This window comes from Lagenorhynchus albirostris, chromosome 6 (genome assembly GCF_949774975.1).
Source record: "Lagenorhynchus albirostris chromosome 6, mLagAlb1.1, whole genome shotgun sequence".
Lineage (NCBI taxonomy): Eukaryota > Metazoa > Chordata > Mammalia > Artiodactyla > Delphinidae > Lagenorhynchus > Lagenorhynchus albirostris.
The window spans coordinates 78,448,712-78,472,782 of record NC_083100.1 but is presented as its reverse complement, the minus strand read 5'-3'; the positions used below and the strand labels follow the sequence as shown (position 1 = coordinate 78,472,782).

General features: G+C 38.6%; 1 protein-coding gene and 1 long non-coding RNA gene across 4 annotated transcripts in view; one reads left to right on the top strand and one right to left on the bottom strand.

Moving 5' to 3' along the window:
- The first annotated feature begins 7,485 nt into the window (after positions 1-7,485).
- Positions 7,486-13,656, top strand: LOC132522381 (uncharacterized). The gene is made up of 3 exons (XR_009541190.1): positions 7,486-7,549; positions 12,693-12,783; positions 13,383-13,656. It is a non-coding gene; the product is annotated as an uncharacterized LOC132522381 (long non-coding RNA).
- The window catches only part of CACNB4 (calcium voltage-gated channel auxiliary subunit beta 4), a 266,889-nt gene continuing 250,304 nt past the window's right edge, over positions 7,487-24,071 (bottom strand). For 2 of the 3 annotated variants that reach the window (XM_060152884.1, XM_060152885.1), the window contains exons 12-14: positions 23,171-23,266; positions 10,190-10,375; positions 7,487-7,747 (exon numbers count right to left, since the gene is read on the bottom strand). In XM_060152884.1, the coding sequence (XP_060008867.1) occupies positions 7,487-7,747; positions 10,190-10,375; positions 23,171-23,266 (543 nt within the window). The remainder of the gene's footprint in view (positions 7,748-10,189; positions 10,376-23,170; positions 23,267-24,071) is intronic. The other variant, XM_060152886.1, reaches the window with a different exon arrangement.

The following is a 24,071-nucleotide window of genomic DNA, read 5'->3' as shown; positions in this document are numbered from 1 at the left end:
ACCCAGGCAAGGGTTAGAGGCCACAGTCTAACCACTATGCTAATCTGCATGTTGTATGACAGGACAAACAAGATGCTTCTCTCTACAACCAGTCTCATTAGTGGAGATACACTGATGATGCAAAAGGTGGCCTCAGGGCCAGGTTGATGGAGTGATTGCAGTGAGCTGCAGTTCTTCCAGTTGGGACTTGCAGATTGTTGGTTGAAATGCCTTGATAGTTGGGGTAGCCTTATATAGTACACCTCCAATAACCCAGGTACCATTCATTCAGTCACTATTTACTGTATTCCAGGCCTTGTTTTGTATGCTTCAGATGACTATCAGCCCAAAAGCATTTAATATATGTATTTTTAGATAACAGTACTTTAGAGAGAAAGACTACAATGAGCTTTGGCATCTTCATTTTAGTTGTCTAATAACCTATGCCCTGCCTATTTCCCATCAGGGGGGTCAGATTGATCAAATGTGATAATGCTTGTGAAGTAATCTGGCTATAATAAATCACTGTATAATCCTAATACAGTGGTAATAGTCAACATAGTACACATTTCTTTTGAACTTCTCGTGCACTGCAATGAGAGAAAAGTCAAATACGGATCAAGTCATAGCACGGACACTTGACATTGAGCACATGAAATGTCAAGTCATAAGCTGTATGCCATCCATGGAATTCTTACAGGTACAAAATACCTTTGGAAACTTCTGATAATTGTTAAAATAATCATATAAGGATTTCTTGTGAACAATACGGTTTATCTAGTTTATTTTTCTATATTGTATTCAATCCTATTTCACACATACATTGTAATATATTCTATTTCATGCACACATGCGTGTATGTGTATGTATTTAACTACAAGCTCTTTCCTAATATTTGCAATCACTTGTAACACCTAGCAGAGTATTCAGGAAGTAGTCATTTAATTGAACCTGTGTTTTGAGGGTAAATGTTTAGACTTTTTTTTTGGATAAAAGGTACGGGAATATACCTACTGATTTCCGGTATATCTTCAGTATATCTCTAGAATAATATAAAGGAGAGGTATAACGCTGGTTTCAGTGTTTTTTTCATTTATTATATAAAAGAAAAAAAATTAATGCAGTTGGTTTGTACACATTTAAATTCCATAAAACAAATCCATAGAAATTAGGATACTATATGCATGCACTCTGCATTTTCTTTGTTAAATGTTTTGGTTCACAAAAATAACAACACTTTTTTTTTTCTTTAAAGCCACTAAAGCAGAGGGAGAACAAAACATGCAGCACTGTACACATTTGCATAGTATATTTTACCCAGCATGCCTTGTAGAATGCTACACATTTACCTATGTAAGAAAAATAAAAGGGGGTAAATTATCAAAATAAATAACTAAAATTTAAAGAAAGGAAAAATACTGGATAAAAGCATTTTTTTTCCACTTTGTAGCTGGAGATATAGCAATAGTTTGGGATATCAACAGCTCTCAGAATAGTAGGGAAATCTTTTTACATCAATTTGCCATTTTTATTTTTAGTATTAATAAGTTAATGCTTTTCCCTCCCCCCACCCTTTCAAAAAAAAAACAGCTAATGGCTTTTACTTATGTTTCAAAATGGTATTCAGTACAAAACAAATTGAAGAATCCCTAAATACTTTTTTGTTGTTGTTGGGACATCTTTATTTCTCATTCTGACTGTAGGCTGTGAAAAATATAAAACATTTCAAACATGTCCAAAATTCAGAGGAGCCCTATAAGCTCACTTGCTGTTACTTTTTGTAGTTGTTACTGAAGGAGAAGAAATAAGAACAGTAAATATAGTAGGAGTCTTATCACAAAATAAAATTTAATAAGTTTTATGGAAGGGGATAAAGTAAAATAAATTACATCCACAGATTGCAAGGCTATGAAGTAAATTGCTGGAAAAGTATCAAGCAGCAAGTTAAAAAGATGGTAGATGAAATAAATCTGATAAAACTTAGAACTAAATCTATATACTTTTAAAAAATACAACTGCCAAATTTAACAGTGGATTTTGTTGTAAGTTTGTGCTATAGCAAATGTGCTTCTTTCTCCTCAATCTATTTTTATATTATTGGCAAAATATATATCTTTTATAATTTTGTACTATACAATATATGTTTTTGCTACATTATTTTTCTACTGCTAATGCAGATTAGAAATAACAACATAGGTTTATTTTGGCAATAAAATGCTTTCATTTTAATAACATCCCAGAAAATATTGTAAGGCATATGAAAAATAAAAAATAGTATGCAACAATATAGGATTAATGATCCTGCATCTTAAAATACATCCCATATGCATACAGAATTCACACTGATCTCAGTTAAAGATGTGTGAAAGTGGCATGCAAGTAGAGCAAGAGTGGCCCCTACATAAATATAGACATAGCCATTTGTTGAGAAATTCAAATGTTCAAAACATAACCAAGAACACTTACAAAGTATTGTAAAGCTGGAGGCCTGCCAATTTTGGTTCCTAGATAGTCCTCATTTTAACTCTATAATTTTCAAAGAAGCATCAGTGTATTCCCCAAACACTCTAAATTCATTAATAACATTTTCTACCATCTTTCTACAAACATTTTACATACATCAAAAGAAACAAAGGAAAATTTCATATGTAACTATGACTCCCCCAAACTCATGACTATTCACTCTTATTTATGTTTTCATGGTAAGTGGGAGTTACAGCCCTTAGTCAAGATTATCTGATGAAGTATCTTCTAGTCCTCTCATAATGTCCCTTAATTACATGAAGCATTTGGTATGAAACCATCCACAAGTAGAGAGAGATACTTGCTACATGAGGATGAGTTTCATTTGAGAAAGTTCATTTTAACAAAAAAAGAAACCTTTAACAAGTAATTTTTGAATGCTGTAGCTCTGTCTGCTCATATAAACCAATTTTACTATTTTGGTAACTTGACTGCTTAAGTCAACAACAAAAAAGTTATCCTTGTTGTCTATCTGACAACTATTTTATTGAGTGGGTTGATCATGATTATCATCTAAAAGAAGAGGACTGTTCTCTGCCCTATAGACACAGCTTGAGTAAGTAACTTCATAACAGTTACAGCATTAACAATATTTAAAGTGTTGAGGAACTAATGTTTAAAGGTATGAGGAACTAATGAAACAAATTTTATTACATAAGTCCCTAAAATGTTTTCATTCATAAAGTTATTAAAAAATGAATTTTATATAATTAATAAAGAAAAGAACATGCAACAGTGTCATGAAAGACAGAAATACAGGCAGAAATATAAAAGAAATAAGGGGTACATTCTCATTTATTTGAAACATTGATATGAAGTTTGTTCCAATGACATGAGTGTCCAAGATGATCCTACTCAGTAAATGGCTAAGTGTCCATAGGAAAAGTCAAGGATCAACAAAATTTGAATTTGCAAGCCAACTTCACTTAAACATCAAATCTCTGAATCTACTCTCAGACTTGGAGCTAGATGTTATAACAAATTGCACACAAAAGCAATTTCCTTGCAGTTTGTCTTGTTCCCTATGATTACTGACATACTAAATGTTTACCTTGTCTCCTGATAAACTGTGAACTGATTCAAAGAAAAGTTCACTAACATGGAAGAAATGAAAGGGTGACAAGAGCATTTTGTCAACAGTTGAAAATCTAAGGGGAAAGTATATTTTAACAATTTATGCATTTAGCTTTGCAGCAAGGTTAGCAGTAAGAGTAATAAATTCCCTACTTATTGAAAAGTGTTTTCTCTTTAAAGACAGATTGTCTTCTCTAGAGAAGAGGTAGTACAAATATCAATATATAGGGCAATTTCTGTAGTGGTATTATTTTGTTTTTATTTTTTAGCAAATACCAAAATAAAATTGTATAATAAGAAAATACACTAGCATGCAAATTAAGGTTGCCTAGAAACATTCTTAACTGACATCCTGGGTCTCAACAACATTTTATGATATGTTCATTCAAGGAGTTTAAATTTGCAAACCGTCTTTTGGCATCATTTTCTTCTCTCCCTCCCTTTCACTGCTTTAGCTTCCTATTATGAATTTTAAGGCCCTCACACAAAAGACAAGTTCAAGTATGCAGGTATGTTAAAGAGGTTAACATTCCAAAAATACATTTTGCAAACAACAACAATAATAATTAAAGTAATTAACAAATTATTCAAAGGGAACACATAATTTTCTCAGAATTTGTTTTATATTTAAAAAAATCATTTCATTAAGAACTAAGCAATGTCAGTCACATTGTCACATAATTAAGACTCTCTTACTAGGAAAGACTATCAGTCTGAATTGTTAATTTCAATTTTCTTTCCAACAGAACTGTATAAAGATAAACGAGAATCATCAGTCATTTATAAACATTTCTAAGTGTTGCTTTAAATGTTGGAGGAAACAAGATAACATGGTTGATTACAATACTGGAGTCACATTACAGCCTTGAGGAATTAACATCAGGATTGACAAATTGCATTCCTTTTTTTTCCAAGACTACACTTCCACATTGTCACATGTGTCTACATTGTTACATGTTCGCTGACTGAAATTACAGAATATGTAATTTACATATTCTGAAATTATATATGCTGAAATTACAGAATATGTGGTTTATACTACAAGTTAAAACAGCCTCAAAACATTATAAGACTTGCTTCTCCTGCTTATCATTTGCTAATCTTTAAATGAAATCAGTTAAAAACAAAGTATTTATGGAGTATGTATTTTCCAAAGGTGCTTGATGTGCTTGGTAAAAATAAAACTTTTCATTTAGTATATATCTGTATTTTAGTATCATTTACACATTAAACTCTAAGGCTTAAGAAAAAGAGAAAGGAAAATGCATATCCCTTATTCATTTGGAGAAGATAACGTATTATAAAAGGAAGGGGAAAGAATATGCCAAATCAAAGTAAAAATTTAAGTACATCCATCAAGAAAATATACATTATACCCTTTCCAAGATTGTTAGCTTTTGAATAAGAATGCAAAGCAAAACAGGTATGGACACTTGATGGTAAAGGAAAGATTGGTTTTGTGCACAGATATTGAATGGACCTCTCTATCAGCGTGACATAGAGGACATAGCAACTAGGCTTTGAGAGGCCGTTAAAAACAAGAGATTTTTAAAAGTTGAAAGAATATGGTCATCTTGCTGACTAGGAAATATATGTAAATGCTGTTACAGCTACCTGCCATAAAATGTAAATATCTTAAAGTAGTTAAATGGCCAGATTGCTAATGCTACTACAGAAAAAGCTGAACAGCTGTCTAGTCTAAGTTTAACACCTTGGTGCACTCTTTGCAATTAAATACTTTAATGCGCACAAACAAGAAACCAGTAAAGCATATAGAAAAATGTTTTGGCTAGTGTTTTCTTTTTCATGCAAATATGTGCTGTACATGTAATAAATATATTTGTTTGCTGGAAAATGCTCTTCTGTGCTCTAACAAAGTATTCAGTAATGGCAGGTTGTATGTTTAGTAAAGTGCCTAATGGATATAGCTCTTTTAAATGTCTTAACTGAAAATTCTGTAAGCTTCACTAGATGACAAAAGAACCTCACAAGCCAGTATCACATGTTAACTTTTAGAATTCACTGAGCCCACATTTCTTAATTGTATCAAATATTTGCGATAACTTACATGATTATAGGCATCCTCATTATCAGCTAAACAGGTTCATAATGGGGTATGCACAGTGAATAACAGGAGGAGAGGGAATGCGGGGGTTACAATGAGGCTCAAGATATATACATAACTAATTAACAATATGGAACCTATTTTCATGGTCAAGAAAATTATTTAACTGGTGCATGCTTTGAAGAGCCTAAACACTGAAAGGCTTGGATGGGGGGAAATAAGATAACAGAATATGAACTATTATTGTTTTCCAAAAAAAATAGGCTTTATGACATGTACTAGTAGAAAAGGACTTTTATGCCTGATCCTATGCGAGTTTTAGAAAAACGGACTCTTAGAAACAAGAGTCTTTTCCTAAAGACATTTGTGTATTGTATAAAAGGGTCAATTTCAATAGTTTCTTGGATCATAGTGAATCTAAGGCTTCCTTGATTATAGTAGACATAAGGTCACTGATTCTGTAATTATAGTCACTGGAAAAACTGTGAAGACTTAATAGGTAAAGAGGAGTGTTCATTAGAAATAAAGCAGTTCAATCTTCAAATGCTTTATACTTCTCTGCAATAAAAATGATACAATTTTAGTAAACAAATCTATTCTGAATCTACAAGTTTATTTTTTTACTGCAAGCTCTTAAATTCGTTTTCACAGTTTTTCAATTAATCATTTTGTATAAACGCAGCTTTCAATATCAAAATTCAATGTGTCCATGTAAAACAAAAAATCCTTAGCATGATTATAAAGAATTTGGTGAAGGGCTAGAACATTCAGATATTCAAAGACAGAGACTGAGTGAAGCAATGGAAAGATACTCAATTGTGCTGGCGGTAAACACGGAACCCGTAGTTGTGGTAAGTGGGATAGGTGAAATTCCATCTGGAGATGTTTAGCCTTGCACTCAGGAGGATCTGTGCCCCATTCTTACTGTCTGACTTCAGATTCCTGGATGTATGTAGTTGTGCTCAGATTGATTAAAGGGGAAACGACACCCCATTTTCCATCTCACATAACCAGCTATGATTGGGCTTCTCTTTACTATTCTCTCTCACTGCTAAAGAAATTTTGAGTTTTTTTTTTTTTTGCCAACTTCAAACAAGCTAACAGTTGTGACTAAACAAAAAGCAAAACACTTTGAATACAACAGGTGTGCCAGAAAAGAAATAAAAATATTAAAATCTGAGGAGACTGTAGAATTTCTGCATTAATTTGAGATTTTTTTTTTTTGGCACTATCAGTACATTTGGTAAGTTTGAAAAGCCATTCTGGCAACGTTAACATATATTAAAATGTTTATACATTCCAACTTTAAGTGTAAATTTAGTCTCCAGCAAATAAATACCATAGCTGGTTTTGGCTTCTATTGGTATTTTGATTTTATTAATTAGTTTCTTTTTTTTTCAGATTTTTAAATTGATTACAACATGCTCAAGTAGACTTTCTAGTCGATTCACCCAAATTCCAACAGGAATTGGTTTATAAATTGGTTCCAACTGGAACTGGTCATTTGGAATTTCCAGCATGGGAAATTATTTTATATGTGCCTTGATAAGTACCTTAAATTACAAATTGATGTGTCTAAACCTAATGAAGAAAACAAAAGGTACTGTTATGTAAATGTTGCACTTAAAAATATCTCTATGATTGGGCATCTAATATCCATCTAGACTTAAGGGCATAATGTACACTTTTTTTTTTTTTTCTTTTTGCCCCTTCTTAGCATCAATGACAGCAGCCCATAAGCACAGTCAATACTGTGCTGTAGTTGCCGAGTTAAGATGATTGTTGTATCCTAGCAGTGCAATGGCAAATTGTCAACAGATGAATATTTTGCTTGTTTCTGCAGACTCAAAGCCTATGTCGAGAGTCATGGCTATATCCCCCAGGCGATCCTCGGTTCCTATGAGGTTTGTAAGTGTCCTGGTATGGGTCAGGGTAATCTTCTTCCACGAGAGGGTAATGATCTCGGCTATGCTGGGAACTGGAAGACAAGCGGTTCCTACTCTTCCGAGCCCTTTCATTGTGATAATTTTCATCAGAGGTCATTAGACTTCGCCTTTCAATTGGAGAGTTCTCTGTGGAGTGGTTGCTGTACCTCATACGCTGACTCTAAAAATATCAGATGGTTCACTGGTTAAATTACATCAGCTTCATTCTTCTAGAACATGCAAATGTATGTACAACGGTAGGATCTGGACAATAAGATGCTAAATATCTGACTCAATAAAACATTCTGACGTACAAATGGTCTGCTCGAAATACCTGGTCTTATGTATTTGGGACACAACATGCAAAGATGCCAAAGTGCTGGTAGTTTATGAATTTAATTACATAATACTGCATAATTATGCTTCCTATTAAAAACACAGAATTTAAAGTTAGCTGCTGAATGGAACTTAATATATTTACGAAGGCCTAATAATTCCACTTCTATTGCAAAATGAGGATTATTTTACTGTTGGGAAATAAGTTAAAGTTCAGAATAGCATCTGTTATTTTATTCCTCTCTTGAACTGATAAAACCTTTCTCCTCCTAAAGTCACACAGTTCATCTTTATTAGCTGAATGTTCCTGATACCTTTAAAAAATATTTTAATAAAATTATGATTTGTGCTACCCATAAAATATTTGTTTCTACATCCTACATAAGACTCAACAATATTCTCTCCAAAGAAGTATACAATAATTATGGAGCCAGTGAATTGATATATTTACAATTCTTGCTTCCTCAACTGAAATGTCCTGCAAAAATAATCTTCAGAATATAAACTAAATTCCTCTAATACCATTACTTGAAATTAATATCTTTAGACACTTATTTGCACGCTCAGAAAAGGCTATTAACGTTTTGCTTCAAATCATGGGAAAACATGTATCATAGCTGTGTCTACCTGCTTAGGTAGGTCTCCTCAGTTAAGAAACAGGATGCTGATGAAACCAAAGACCCAGATGCATTTCCTCTAAAGGACACTCACCTGCACACAGCAGGAAGCTCATTCAACAGTCACAGCCTGTGCTGGGAGCCCCAACCAGGGGTCTCACAATTAAGTGCCCATGGTTACTAGGAGAAATAGGCCCCAGGATAAAGGGCACCACGGTAACTCAAGTGAAACTGGGAGAAGCACTCTACGTGGATATCTTGGAGGTGATAAGTCAGGAGTGTTATATTCATAAACAAAGTGCAACATTTCATTTCCACCTACTAGTGTAGGTGGAAGCATATCGCTTCATGAATCCGTTTCTCACCCTACAGTGTACAATTTGAAGCCAACCCAAACTAGTCTGTGGAACGCCACACTCGGATCAGCAGGCAGGCAGTGAAACAAGGAAAGAAAAGAGTCCCCCCGCAAAAAAAAAAAAAAAAAAAGAAAGAGTCCCAGTGCGCACATATACACTGCATATTACAATAGCCCGTTTCCCAAGTTCATTTCCAGCCTTGAAAGCTATTCATTTACATGGCAGTTTTTTGCTTACAAAGATGCAATTCTGTAAAAGAGTAATACAGTTATAATAACATTTGAGAGAGTGCCATTTATCTCAGAGTTAACTCTGTAGGATCTACAATTATGACTATCATTATAACCCATTAATACAAAACTAGTCATGATGCAAGAGAGCTCAATTGACTACCTGTTCCTCAGTCAGCTGGGGGTTTGGCCACATTCCAGCAGTGCCTTGGTAGATGGTACATAATCATTGATGGAGGAAGGCAAGATCCACTTTGTATCATAATGCCTCTGGCTCCCCACCTCTAGCCCTGAGTGCAGCACCACAACAGCAGGAGAGCAAGCCTCCTGCTCCTACACTCGTCCCCAGCTTCCCTAAAGGACACTGGCCATAGCCGATGACCGAGGTGGGCCCTGCCCACCCCTAAGAAAACTCAGGGATTCACGACTGTTTCCAAACAAGGCGACTCTACTTATGTGCATGTTTTGTTTGGGCAAGCTAGGGGACAGGCCCCGCAGCCTCGGGGGGAAGGGTTAGGTAAGGGTGGCCATAAGGTCCATCTGTCTCATATACTTTACTTAGCTAGCCCTGTGCCTGACAGTGCCACCACTGTATAATCCTTAAGAGGTGACACGGAGAGGTAATGGACAGTTGCATAGTCGGTAGAAAGTTTCTTAGCAGGGTTTAGACACAGGAGCGATGAATTTACCTAGGTAAAAGCCATTATAAATTAACAGAGGAGAAAGTTCTAAGGAAAACGCCACTCTCAGGGTAACTTTGTCTAGGGCAGATCATAATTAGGTAACACGTTTTGAGTTTGTAGAATAGTCTGTATTTGTAAAAATGTAAAATAGTCTGTATCTGTTAGAATCAATGCAGCCAAAAATGTGAATCTGAAGAATTTTGTTGCCAAGACTTCAGAGCAAGTATATGAACCAAAGTGATTTGAGTTTGTAAAAATGTAAAATAGTCTATATGATTAGGCAATACTTTAGATTTTTAATATAGTAACGCATGGCTCTCTAGGCCACTCCCAGCCTCCATCTCAGTCAAGTTTCCTATAGAACCTTAAATGTAAGGTCGTAAGAGCACAAGTGACACTACCTGTAACCCAGAAATTGCTGTGGGATATGGTGAGAGTGCTGTTGAGCCCAAATTCCTTCCAAGCAGTGGGGTCATGGGGGTGCTACTGGTCGTGTGAGTGGCACGCCAGTAGGCCTCAAGGTATTCTCCCAGATGTTCACACGCATCCTCCAGCTGGTTTTCATCCAGTATAACATCAAACATTTCCTATAGATGACAAGGAAAATCCATTTTATTTCTACTTCAGGTTTTAGGCAATGAAACCTAAAATTTCACTGCATGCGGATAATATTGTTTCTAATGTCCAGTAGCAAATATCAAACTTGAGGGGCTGTACTGGAAGTTGCTAAAGTTAAAGTCAAGTGAAGAACTGCACAGTTAACCATGTACAAATTTGGACATTCACATAAAAGTGGGAAAGCTCATCAAATATTTGGATCTTTCATTTAGAAAAAAAAAAGATGAGGTACATGTAAAAGTGTTCTAAGGAGAATAGAGTGAAAACACATATGTATTCACATCTTTATCCATATATTCCTATAGATACTTACTAAATACATTCTTTTATATACTATATAAAAGTTTTGAATTATACTTCAGAATAAGAGAGAAGCAAGTTAATGGTACTGAAAGAGGAGTTCTAAAAATGTTTCGGTAACAAATGTATCACTGGAATAAATATTTCATCTCCCAAAGTAACTATGTTGGAGGAAATAACATTTACTTAGGTAATTTTTAGAATGTTGGTGAAAATGTTATCTGCTATCTGTCTCGTGGTAAAGCAATACGAAAGGTTTAGGATCAATAGTAGAAAACCACAGTATAGTGACTTCTGCTACCAGAGGATCACTGTGTGAAATGGTTAAAAAAGAACAAGAACGAATACTTGATTGCAGTGGTGGTAGGCAGGGAGTTGGGGGGTAGTTCGCCCAAGAGGTATCTGGGGTCCAAGTTTCTGACAGTAAGGACTTTGTCCAACACCTGTTCTATAATCAGGAAGTTGTTCTTCAGCCCCAAAGGAGCAGAGTGGCCCCTCTGTCACTGCAGTGTGGTCAGGAACACAGAATATAACCGGGACACAGATTCCCTGGAGGGACAGTCAGATAACCGTGGCACCTCATAAAGAGAAAAGCCATTCCATGGGTAAGTGAAAGCACACCCCTGACTTTCAGCCTCTGAATCCACTTCTTCCCTCTTGCACCACTTCCACCTGCTTTTACAAGCTCATTTTACCCAAAGAAGGAGCTCCCAGTAATGAATCAAATACAGGGTTACTGCCATCAACGCTTGATGCGGCAGGTGGACCGTAGGTTTGTAACGACTGGATGACTCTGAGTTAGTTGTGGGTCAGCTGACTCACTCTCATCAGCACGAGGGCTCCCTGGAGCAGGAGTCACCATGGAAACAATCTCTCTCCCAACATTAACTCTTTGAATGTTTTCATCACGTTGATCTTTACTGATTATTTTGACCCTAATTTGCAAAGCAGTTTCAAAGTCCTTGGAGCAGTGAGATACGTTTAGCAACTAGGAAAGAAATAAGGTGGCTTCAGCCTAAACCGACTGGTGTTTGAGAAGACTCAGCCAGTTGAAGTCATGTAGAAACCATTCCCCCACAAGAACACTTATTAGTGGATTTCAGATGGGTTTTTGCATATTTTATTCATTCATAAAGTGTTTACTCGGTACCTATTCTGTGCTAAGCATTGTGGGTATACTGTGGCAAAGAAAACAGACTTCATCCCTATGCTCAAGAAGCATCCAGTCTCGGGGGAGAGACAAGTATTAAAATCCATAATACCCTACATCAGACCAGGACTTTAATTCAGAACAACAGAGACTGAGCCAGTGAATGTTCAGAGCTGCAGCTTAAAGTTCTGGATTTAGAAGGAGGCCCAGAGAGATATGTGAAAGTTAAATTTATGAGGGAGAGAAAATTATAAGTCAAAGAATTCTATCTGTAGAGGGAAGAGAAAAAACAAAGAGGAGCAAAGACACAATGGAAGAGACGATAGAGCCCATGAGAGAACAGGAAAACAGCTGGTTCCTACAGTGTCAGTCAACATACATCCTTACAATAAATCTTCTTTCCACTAAAGCAAATCAAGGGAGTGTCTGTCTCCTGCAATCAAAAGCTCCCTCCCCCCATTAATCTAAGCCATCAACAGTTACAAACAGAGACTCTGAGAAATGTCCCTAATGCTCTGATACACACATTGCATCCTCTGATAGCACTGCAGTGCTAACTTGAGTGGAACGAGAACAGCCCCATCCCAAAGGGCGTGCACAGACTCAGACAGATGACACAGGAAGAAGAAAGAGGAAACCGCGCAGCAGTGGAACAAGGGACCACTCTGTCGGCCAATCCAGGCTAAAATCGCCCACAAATTCTATTTGATCTGGAGTCTGCTGTTTACATAGTGTTATTTATGTTAACTGTATAATTCAATTAGGTAGATCTCATTCTTTAATGTGGGATCTCAACAATGTGTAATCTCAACACGTCATTTCCTTGCTTTCATAAGGTCCCAAGTTAATGAACCCTCCAGGGACACTTGGACTGGGGGTTCTAACTATTACAGCCAGGATTGCAAAGTCTGGAGAGGGTAAAACAAGGTAAGCAGCCCTCATTGCAGAGTGTTATTTGAAAGAGTTTTTTTATCTCCCTGACTGTTCCACATGTTACATGGTCAGGGCTTCAGACACAATTAAACATACACTTAATTACAAGTAGTTTTAATAAAGTACTTCTCTTTGCCAATGGATCGAATTTGTATATATCAGCACATGGCTGTTTGCTGAAGCCTCAATCATTTCTAGGAAACTAAGCTTTTGCACTGCTAAAAAGACAGCTATATGATAGAAGATGATCTGAAATTGCTTTTAGGCTTTCAAAAGTACAGAGCAAAGCAAATTTCAGCCTCTGAATGAATACTGACATATGCGGCTTATTTCCAACTAAGAGGAATCTCACAGCCTGGATATCTGTGACAATTTTTCTTTTCAACTCTTTAGGAAATAACATAGCTGATTAGACCAGAGTGTTAGGAAATGAGGATAAGGGAGAAAAAAAAATTTTTTTTAATTATACAAAGAGAAATTCAACGAAAAGCAGCCGAATGAATTATGCAAACCAGCTTTGCCAATTTTTCATAAATTTAAAAGTTTGGGCTTCCCTGGTGGCACAGTGGTTAAGAATCTGACTGTCAGTGCAGGGAACATGGGTTCGTGCCCTGGTCCAGGAAGATCCCACATGCCGCGGAGCAATTGAGCCCCTGCGCCACAGCTACTGAGCCCACGCGCCACAACTACTGAGCCCGTGTGTCACAACTACTGAAGCCCATGCCCACAACTACTGAAGCCTGCGCGCCTAGAGCCCGTGCTCTGCAACAGAGAAGCCACCACAATGAGAAGCCCGAGTGCTCCAATGACGAGTAGACCCTGCTCGCCACAACTAGAGAAAGCCCCGGTGCAGCAACGAAGACCCAACGCAGCCAAAAATAAATAAATAAAATAAATAAATTTATTAAAAAAAAAATGTTCAAGCCTAGCTAGCTCCTTACTGTGTAATACGTGAAGCCTCCAGCATGGGATATGCATGCAGAGAGCTATCTAATCAGGAGAAGAGGGTGTGGGTAATGGGACAGTCACAGGCAGTGAACAATTACCCACTCAGTGATACCATGCTCTTGGGACTGCCGGAGATAAGGGTAACGCTGAGCTGTTTTCAAAGCACCGTACAGACACAGCACGCGCCTCTGACATTTTGTGATGGGGTATTTTCTTCAGCTGAGGTGGGCAGAAATAATGTGGCTTCCAAAGTAAATAAGGAGTGAACAGAGGAGTCAAAACAAATCACCAGAAAACCAGGCAGAGTAGGTCCCTTTTCTGGACAACCTCTTTCAGAAAAATGAAAAACTAAAGCATTAGAAATAACAAGAGTGAAAAAACATACCTCTAGCTTATCCAGTGGTCCAGAGAACAAATATGACAGGGAAGAAAGGGAAAGATTGAAGCTGAATAAAATGGGAATGAAGAAAATCTGCAATAGCTTTAAAAAATTTTTTTAAGTATTTAAAGATCTGTCTAGTTCTTCATTCATAGAGTATCACAAACGTTCCTAAGGAAGGCACCTGAATTAGAGCAACCAACCATCCTGGTTTGCCGGGGACTGAGTGTTTCTGGGTACTTGGGACTATCAGTGCCAAAATCTGGAAAACTGGGGAGAAATGGAATGGTCAGTCACCCTAGTTTTTAGAAAAAATGGAGCACATTTCAGTTCCTACATTGACAACTGGAACAGGTTCCATTTATTTCTTTTACATTCTCTTGGGAGGGAAGATATAGAGAGAGTGGGCACGTCTTTCTTTATGACTGTGAAATATATACTTTCTAGCAAAGAGGGAGAATTTCATTAAAACAAACATAATTTCTTATATGTTTTATCTAGGAGTTGTTATTAAACATTTTTAAATAAAAAGTTTATAAAACTTAGAAATTAATTTTGCAGTTTAATCTTAACTTTTTAAAAAAGTTGGTGCATTACTGAATATTAGCTAGCCAGGGGATTAAATATATACAAACTCTCCCATGGTATATGCATTGCTTTACATTTATTTGTTGTGCAGAGATAAAACCTCATATGGGGCATCTTTCCTATTTCTAAGTGGAAAAAAGAAATAATAGGGGTGAGCACACTTTTACTTCTTTGTTATTGGAATATAGAGCTCCTAAATCTGCCACCATTAAAAAAAAAAAAAAAGACCGGCAAGTACTATTCAGTGAAATAATATGGCTGAATGGCAAATATGCAATGCTAATTATAAAATAACCAACCAATGTTTCTTTCATATTAAAATTGTATTCTTTATATTATTAAAGCTTTTGAATTCCTGAGTACTCAACTCACTGGTCAACTAGTGATAGGAAACTAAGTTAAAGGGATTTTGAAAGATTTAGGAGATCTCATGGGGATAAAGGAAAGCCTACCAATATCATGGGGCTCTAGCAGTTAGTTTCAGGCACAGTTTCCACTTTAATGAGCCAAAAGGGAAAGACAATCAGAATTCCTGACACTGATGGGTGGGGAAAACATGAAGGCAAAGAATACAGTGACTCTGACCCCTTCTAGTTCCTCTCTTTTAATGATCCGTGACATTCATTCTGAAACCAACCACATTTTTCTCACCACACTCATCCATCCTGTCCGTTCTTTTTTTTTTAAAGATGGTCCTGCTTTTTATTTATTTATTTATTTGACCGCACTGTGTGGCTTATGGGATCTTAGTTCCCTGACCAGGGATTAAATCTGGGGCCATGGCAGTGAAAGCTCTGAGTCCTAACCACTGGACCGCCAGGGAACTCCCATCCTGTCCACTCTTATTCTTCAAAGATTATAACAGCATTTACCCATGCTACTGTCTGCAGAAAAGGCACCCAGTGTTTTTGTTAAGTCCATATTAATCCAATGCTTTACATCACAGTACTGAAGTATCCCTAACTTGGTATATCTAAGTGGGGTGGCTGAAATTCCTGCAAGAGTAGTCGCTTTAGGACTGAGAGAAACTAGATCCCATGTGGCCTTGTTTCATGAAGGAAACATCTGAAATCAATTATTCTCTTTTTTCAAAAGTAATGTTGTGAATTAAACTATGCCATCCAGAGGCTCTGTAATAATGAATGCACCAATGGGGATGGCATTTCAGGTAGGTGAATTCACACAATTCTAAATAATTTAAATAAAATTACTGGAAAAGGGCGGTGGAAAATTACTACCATGATAGCAATACTATTGTGATAGGATACTGAGCACCGCCACTCACTTCGGAGTTCCTGTGTTTAATAAATCTGAGTCCATTCAGCAATGGAAAATGAAGAGTGACAGAAGAGAATGACCATGGTTACTGTAACGTTAGAGGTTTGCAAGACTGTGGAGGAGACACACTCCCCTCTAGCAGACAGAGCGGTCAATGTCATTTTATACGCACAGAAAAATTACAGAGCTCAAAGAACCAGGGTGAGCTTTTGGTGACACAAATCAGCTTGTAGCTAAGCAGGATGAAAGGATTACATTTCATTTATATATTCAATTGCCTGCCTATCTGCTTTTCTCGCCATGCATTACGTAGCTCTTGTGACCACAGTACTGGGGCAATTTGAACTTTGCGCTTCTTAAAATGTACTATTTTCAACTTCTCTGAAAAGGAAAAGGGCACCAATACCTGGTAGAAGCAAAATGAAATCCAACACTATAGTGTACAGAAGGCTATTCCAAATGCAAATTCAGGCTGGTCATATAAAAATACATATATGAAAAGGGCTTATGGGTTCTAGTCTCACAAACCCCTTTTCTTTCTGCATCCCAACTTTTTTTTTTTTTAATATAAATTTCTTTATTTATTTTTGGCTGCGTTGGGTCTCTGCTGCTGCGTGCGGGCTTTCTCTAGTTGCAGCGAGCGGGGGCTACTCTTCGTTGTGGTGTGCGGGCTTCTCACTTAGGTGGCTTCTCTTGTTGCGGAGCACGGGCTCTAGGCACACAGGCTCAGTAGCTGTGGCTCGCGGGCTCTAGAGCACAGGCTCAGTAGTTGTGGCGCACAGGCTTAGTTGCTCCGCGGCATGTGGGATCTTCCCAGACCAAGGATCGAACCCGTGTCCCCTGCATTGGCAGGCGGATTCTTAACCACTGCGACACCAGGGAAGCCCCATCCCAACTTTTCTTTTGTGAATCCAGAGCAGGCAATGAAGGAAAGTTCCTCCCTCTTCCAGAGTAGAACTATTCAGTAGCCCATCCTCCCAGCTCATCTTTCTGTCTGTGGCAGATTAAAAATGGCCACAAGTTCTTTGACATTCCCTGCATAGAGACGGAGGGTTTATGTCCCCTCTCCTTGAATCTGAGCAGCCTCTACGTTCCCTTGACTAGCAGAAGGCTGTGGAAGTGATACTGAGCCAATATCCAAGCCCAGTATCTAAGTTAAAGGGAGTGGAATACTTGCTCTCGGAGCCCTGGGAGCTGCCATGTAAGAAGCTCATATTCCTGTTGGAAAGATCTCATGGAAGAGCCCTGAGACCACGCGGAGAGGGAGAGGAGCTGGCTGAGCCCAGCCTTCCAACCATTCCTGCTAAGGGACCAGGTCAGCCACCAGCTGAGTACCACCAAGTGGTTGTCATTTGAAGTCACTAAGTTTTGGGGTATTTTGGTGCACAGAAATAGGTAACCAGAACCTTGTCCTAGAACAAGGATGGCAACTTTGGTGGGCTGGCTACATTGGGCCTGCCTCCTGCTTCTATAAACAAAATTTGACGGGAACACTTGTATTTGTTTACATACTGTGTGTGGCTGCTTTCCTGCTACCAAGGCAGAGTTGTGTAGTTTTGTGAAGAAGACCACATGGCCCACAAAGCCTAAAATATTTACTATATGGCTCTTTACTGAAAAAGTTTGCTGACCCCACTCTTCGAAGAAGCCTCACCCATGAAACCCATGATTCTCTCTACAGGAGAATATATAATAGCCCGTCTGTTGCCATTCACTCTCTAAAGTCTTGCTAGATGAGGAGACAGAGATCTTACCCTGGCTTTGCCCAAGGTGCATGACCTTTGGAAAGCCAGTTCACCTCTCTTGGTTTCAGTCCCCTCATTTGTAACATGAGACTTTCCTTAGAACTGTGCCATGAAACACTAAAATGGTTCTATAGTCAAAATTCAGGGGAAGCACTGTACATGACCTATCTTAATGGAGATATAAATTAGCACATTAAGGCTCTTGTTGTAAAGAAACCAGTCTACGTTTGTTTACTTAGGTGTTTTCTCAAACATTTTTGGTACCAAAGTGCTTTCCACCTGTTGACATTGCATATGGAACCTGTAGTGGGAAGAACGCACTCCAGGAAATACTACACAGGGTGCTTTCCAAGTTCCCTTTTTGCTTCAATAGTCCCTGAGTTCATTTTTCTGGCTATAGAGTCAACTTTTTTCAGTACTCTTTTAGACTTCCCTTTCTAAAGACTGCCGCCTTTAATTTCTTAGCAATGTGAGATTCCACCAGTGTAATTTGCTGACTTTTCAGATTGGAGACGCAGTGGCCAATTTAGCAAGTTGCAAATTCTCCTAGAGGAACTAAAATGACACAGTGATCACCCGTCTTTGGATGAAAATGATAATTATGGTCTTGAAGTAGGGTAGGGACAAATGCAGATACATTTTGAGACTACTACTGGTTTTTATAATCCAAAGATTTTTTTCGTGAATGCCAAAATAGAGTGTACAATTCCTTCTTAGCATTACAAATGCTATTCAAACAATATTAAATGAACATGTTTAATAATGTAAAGTGCTTAGAAAATATTAAATACAAGGTAACCTTGCTTATCCAGACTGCTTGTTTAGAATTCCAGGTTATCGAACCAATTATATAAAACAAGGAAGTGTTTACCCTGCTGAAATAATGACAGGGTAAAGCTGCCTTCGCAGTGCATGAGGCTGTTGGAGATTCCTGACACGAGGACACATCCTAAGGCAGCTCACAGTATTATGTGCATTTAAGTGCACGTATCTTTTCTTGGTTCCAGCTATTTCAGATGTAACATGTACTGTATACATACTCAACTATCAACTGTCTCAGCAGCTATAATACATCAATTTTAATAAGACACAAGTTATTTTCTCTAGTAATTATTAGGAATAAATGTTAATAAACTCATTCTCATAAAAAGATCAAATTAAAAAGGAACAAGTTCAATTCACCTGAAATGCATCTCAAGGAATCACTTACTGAGACTTCTTATAACATTATTAACCAAAACTTGTGTAGATATTCATCTAAACCAGTGGTTCTCAACCAGGAGTGATGTTTTTCACTAAGGGGCATTTGACAATGTCTAAAGATATTTTTCGTTGCCACAACTTGGGGCTTGTTACTGGCCAGAGATGCTGCTAAAATCCTACAATGTACATACAGGACAGGTCCCTATAATAAAAAATTATTCAACCTACAGTGCCAATTGTGGAGAAACCCTGATCGAAATTTCTCTTTTAATCTAAAAAAGATTTATAAAGTAGTATCTGCAAGGATATTTATGACCTAACAAATTGTTTGCCAAGAGTTGACTCAACCAATGGAACCTTTTTAGACTATCTGCTCCTTGAAGGCAGGAACGTGCCTTTGTCTCTCTAGCACCTAGCAAGGTAACAGGCCTAAAGCTTAAATAATGTTTGCTGAGTGTATTTTAGTTCTCGCCAAGAAGGCTGATTGTAGGTGAGCTACACAGAACTGAAATGACTAAATATTTGAGTTTGTCTGGTTTAACCATATGGAGACATGGATACCACGTCTTCAGACGTGCCCACATGTCATTCTGTGAAACATCTTAATCATGTTTTGAAACAATAAGCATATTACTTGACTTGATATATCTTCTGCTTATGCTTATACTCTCCTTTTCCCTGGGCTCTAAACCCTCATGATTTCAATAACATGTCTGTGCTGATCACTTCCAAAATCTAGATAGAATCAGAGTGTCAGAGTTGGGAAGGGATGTTAGCTACCATAGCTTTCAGCCTTCACCAGAGGAGATTCCTTCCATGACACCTGACATCAGGTCCTAGAGCCCACTCCACCCGCATCCCTGCCACCAACTGAAGGCAATTAGAGACAAGCTCTCTACTTAGAAAGCCGTCCCATTCTTCTCAGCATTTGCATTTGAGCAGATGTGTGAAATGCCTTCCTCCTGTTGGGTGAGTCTGATCGCTGTGTCAAATGAAATTACACAGGCCTAACTGCCCTCAAGTCCCCCCAGATCTGCTTCCCCATACTCCCACAGATCTTAGCGCCACGTCTGGGACCTCACAGAACCAGCGCTGCCCTCACAGTGTGGATCTCTACATAAGTGAACTCAGACACGGCCAGTGAGATCTGAGCTATGAATCCGTGTTTTTCCTTTTGTACCTTCCCTCTTCATTTTCCGCCATTTAAGCAGGTGGCAGGGTCTGTGCTTCCTTGTCTGGTGGGGGAGGGAGGTGTCTGTGGCAGGAAATTGCCAGCTCTCCATTTCCCCTTCAGGATTTTGTGTCCCCAAAGCCTAAATTGGTTGGAAACATTTTGTGCTAACTGCCTCTGGAAACAAAAGAAGGTGAGGATGCTTTTAGATACAACAAAAGCAGAGAGTTCCTTTAATAGTGACAAGAGGGGGGAAAAAGGAAGATACCTCCACTCTCTCAGACAGAGAAGAGAAGGGAGCTCTCTTGCCAATGTCCCAGAGAGGAGGGGCTATGAGTCTCCCAGCCTTGCCAAAGACCCCCTGTTCCCGATAAGGTCTGATGCAGCACAGCCTCCATCCTTAAGGACCACGTGGATTTGGTCAATGAATAGGCTGTCTGCATTGGAACTCTCCCCCTCACTCCCTCAACTTCCCGCCAGCCCCACCCTTTGTCTTTGTTCAGCCCGCCCTGGATTAGGGTAAAGGCAGCTGCAAGCCTGGCTAAACATCCTGCCTGCCCAGTGGGCTAAGGGGTCAAAGTAGAAAATGAGCCATTTCTTGCACATCGAAGTTGGGGGCCAGAGATCCATCTACACTACACAGCTATGTGTACCAGTGGAGCAGTACGGTGGACAGAGCTTTGCTGGAGTCAGACAAAGCAGTTGAATCTTGGGGCCCACTTATTTTTTTTTTAATTTTTATATTGCAGCACAGTTGATTAACAATTAATTGTGACCTCCAACAAATTTCTTAGTGGGGACTTAGCTTTCTCCTGTAGGAAGTAAGGATAGTATTATCTACTGTGGCGGTCATAGAGGTGCATGCCGAGACTTCTCCTGGAGTGAGAACCTGCTGTGCTGAGTGCAGTCAGCAGACAGCCTTGGGCTGCTGCGCCTTCGGGATCCACCAGGGCATTCAAGCAAGGACCTGCTCTCCCCAGGCTGCTCCCAGCCACCACCTGAGCACAGCACGTGGACTAGAGCCTAAATGTTTCTGCCCAACATGAGGCTTCTCTGGTGCTCTGGGAAGTCCCCAGCTCCAAGTGGGAGATTTTCTCAAGGCTACATCACAGTCTGAGGCTCCTCCTACCCACTTTTTCCTTCCCCTTTTCCTTTCACAGAGTCAGAACTACATCAGGTCTGAAGGCTGTCCCTGCCAGTTCTGTCCCTGTTCCCTTTTTCCTCTCATAGGCATTTTCCCTAATAAATGTGTACTTTGAATTCCACTTAAGTGTCTGCTTCCCAGAAGACCCAAACTGATATAACTATCCTTAGAAAACTGTTCTAAAAATTGGAAACAATAGCATAGTTCCTGTCTTTTGGTAGCTGCTAAAATATGGTTAGCTTCCTTCAACTGGGACGCATTAGAGTCAGGGACTGGGTAATACTCCTATATTCGCTCAGTGCTTTAATCATACATTCCATTGTGTAAGTGGACTTCAATAGTCAGCAATGTGTCTGTCTAACTACAATTAGACTTAAAATAGGACTCCAGACTCCGGGCTATCCAAATTATCTGCAGGCAGATAACCAGGTGTGTGTGTGTGTGTGTGTGTGTGTGTGTGTGTGTGTGTGTGCGCGTGCGTGTGTGTGCGTGTGTGAATAGGTGGGTTCGATTGGGGAGAAAATTGGCTTCGGAGCCAGACAGATCTAAATCTAATCCTAATTTGCTGTGTGACCTTAAGGAAATCCCTTAACCTCTCTGTCTTCAGTCACCTCAACTATATAATGGGGATAATACTGCCCTACCTTACTAAGTAACTGTGAGGGTTAGAGATAGTAACTGTGAGGGTTAGAGATAATCTATATAAAGCACCTAGCACAGTGTCTGGCCCATTGTAAGCATCTAATAAGAGAACGCATTGCCTGTACATCCTTATTCTTACCCTGTACTCTTATTGCCTGTACATCCTTTCATTCATTTGATATTTATCGTGGGCCTAGTATGATAGGAACTTGAGACACAACAGTGAACCAGACAGGCACAGATCCTTGCAGAGCCTGACAGGTAGGCATGGCACAGCACAAAGTACATCCAGTAATTATAACAGAAACACTTAGATGGTGCTTATTATGGGCTAGGTACTGTTCTAAGAGCTCTACTACACATTGACTCATTGACACTTTACACCAAACCAACGAGGTCGGTATTTGCTCAAGATTACATAACTAGGGATGTAATCCTTAGTGTAGATTAGTATGGATTTGAACCCAGGCAGTCTGGATCCAGAGTCTGTACTTTTAACAGCTACGCTGTGTTGCTTCTCTAAACACTTGAATTGAATTTTATGATTCCACAGAGCATGAATGATCCTTACATAAGCATATAACAAAATCTAGTGAATTAAATCAGTAGGAAAAACAGTTATTTCCTTCAGAGAAACACAGGCACAGAAATAGTAAGTCAGCCGAGCAGGTGTAGACATTGGTGACCCACACGGTAGCAGTTACCACCCCTACGCCCCCACCTCCTCGCCATTTGCTCAGCTTTGAACTCAGCAGCTGTTTTCTGGTAATGGCATTAGAAGAAAAGTTGCTCTAATATGGTTTTTCATCTTACTTAACCCTGACCTTTTCATCTGCTATAACCACAGGGCTCTTCTAGTTCTAATAAATTCTCAATTTTCAATGTCATAATCTATTATGCCTCTAGGAACTTTCTGTCAGAAAAGTTAAAGGAGTCAAATCAGTATGTTTTAGTTGTTGTTTTCTTTTCATAAAAGCGTCCACATGACTGCATTAAATAGTTTGCTGACTGTTTGCAAGGCAATCAAGGTGGCAGTAAGGACATCAGACCCTGGACACCAAGTTCATTTCTTATTACGTGGCAGACACCACACAGCTCTGGATGCCTGGGTAAGCCAACATGACAGCAGCAGTTTGTTCCAAGAAATCCTTTAGATATACAACATACCATCATCGTGACCGTTCTAGAATAAAAATGACAATGCTAATATGATAAAAACAAAAGCTACCAACCTCTCCTAACTAGTCAAGAATGATTAAGACAAAAAAAATGATTGTACTTACAGGGGGACATTGTGCAAGTTTATCAGCTGCCACCAGTTGAACATTTAAGTGTTTACTTTGGGACTTTCCTCTAGATTTAATCAACCGCTGTAAAACCTGATAGAAGAAGACATGAATCTGAGATACTATCAATGAGCTGAAAGAAAACCAAATAAATCCAGACCTTTTTTCATAGTCTATTTAGCCTGAGTATTAATAGGGAGGAAATACAATATAACAAGTCATATATATATATATATATATATATATATATATATAAACTCTGTAATGACATCAGCCACTTACACTAGCTTTCAGTTATAGTGGATTTGACATGTTCATCCTATTCTCGCTCCATGTGAGGTCTTGGTGGGATCTGGAGTTCCCACCCTAGATTTTACCCAGAGATTTCAACGAGAGCCCTGCAAAAGTGCAGGCACTGATCTGTACCAGGTCATTTATGTCCAAATTTAGTTCAGTAATATTTTGGTTCACTATCTCAATGTCAGATAAATATAAGAGTTACATATATTTGACCCTTTGTGTCACTGATAATTAAGGCATTCCAGTCTAATCTTACACTAAAGGACAATTTCATGATCGACATCTAGGCAGAACATCTGTACTGGTGTATTGCTACGTATAAACCAGGGATGTACCTATGTCTTTTGGGCACTGCTGTAACTGCATTTTTCCATATACTCATCTTTCCCTTAATATTTTTTTAGCTGAAGTAAGACCCTTCCCCCCAACTAATACTAATCTATGAGGCTCAATGATATCTCAGCACATATATCCACAGGAGTCCCCGTTCCTGCACTTATGGAGCCCACGGTGACTGGGGCGAGAGGGGTTGAAATCTATTCCACTGCAGTAAGGGTGCTTGAATCCCCTTCAATTCTGGGTCAAAGAGACTCCAAGT